Source organism: Cryptosporidium hominis (genome assembly GCF_000006425.1).
Source record: "Cryptosporidium hominis TU502 chromosome 6 CHRO016044, whole genome shotgun sequence".
NCBI lineage: Eukaryota > Apicomplexa > Conoidasida > Eucoccidiorida > Cryptosporidiidae > Cryptosporidium > Cryptosporidium hominis.
The window spans coordinates 1-859 of NW_666256.1; the positions used below are offsets into that span (position 1 = coordinate 1).

General features: G+C 15.5%; 1 protein-coding gene across 1 annotated transcript; it reads left to right on the forward strand.

The window, feature by feature from the left end:
• Window positions 1-264: 264 nt before the first annotated feature.
• On the forward strand, window positions 265-774 carry Chro.60079 (hypothetical protein). The annotated part of the gene is made up of 1 exon (XM_659767.1): window positions 265-774. One exon carries the CDS (start codon window positions 265-267, stop codon window positions 772-774), a length of 510 nt encoding a protein of 169 aa, XP_664859.1.
• Window positions 775-859: the final 85 nt, after the last annotated feature.

Consider the following 859-nt stretch of genomic DNA (forward strand, 5'->3'; position numbering starts at 1 on the left):
CTTAAATTAAAATGTGCTCATCAAAATAAATGGATTACTAATGATAATTATAATAATAATAATAATAGAAATAATCAATCATTTCAATCCATTTTTCATTTTAATAATAATCAAATTAATAAAAATGATTCACAATTATTAAATAATAATGATCTTGATATTATTAATTTAAAGAAAAAACAAGAAAAAGAAAAAATTGATAATTATATTAAAGGATTTGAAAGTAAACATAATGAATTAATTGAATTAATTAATCAAAATAAAATGGATATTGAAAAAAATACTTATAATATTATTGAATTAAATAAAGAAATTAATATATATAGAAATGATTTAATTAATCAAATTTCATATTGCATATATCCAATTTCTATTGAAAAGAAAACTTCAAATTTCAAAATTAGAAATATGTTACTTCCATTAATTAATGTAATACAGAATTTGGATAATAAACAAGATTTGGAAATATCAACAACATTAGGATTTTCATTACATTATTTACAATTAATTTATAATATATTGGAATTACCTTGCTCAAATAATATTATTGTAAAAGGATCATTTTCTACTATTAATAATAATCCATTATATTTTTATCCTAATATGAATAAAAAACAAATTACTAAAGCATTAAAATTATATAAATCAATAATTTATAATATACTCAATTATTTTAATGTTAATCATGCTAATTCAAAAAAGATATTATTAACAAATAATATATTACTTATGCTTTTAATAGTTACAAGTTATATGAAAAATTACCAAAACTAATAATTATTTATTAAATATATAAGAAAATTCATTAATGGCTTTATTTAATTNTGATTTCATTAAATCATTAAATTCCAAAGAAACT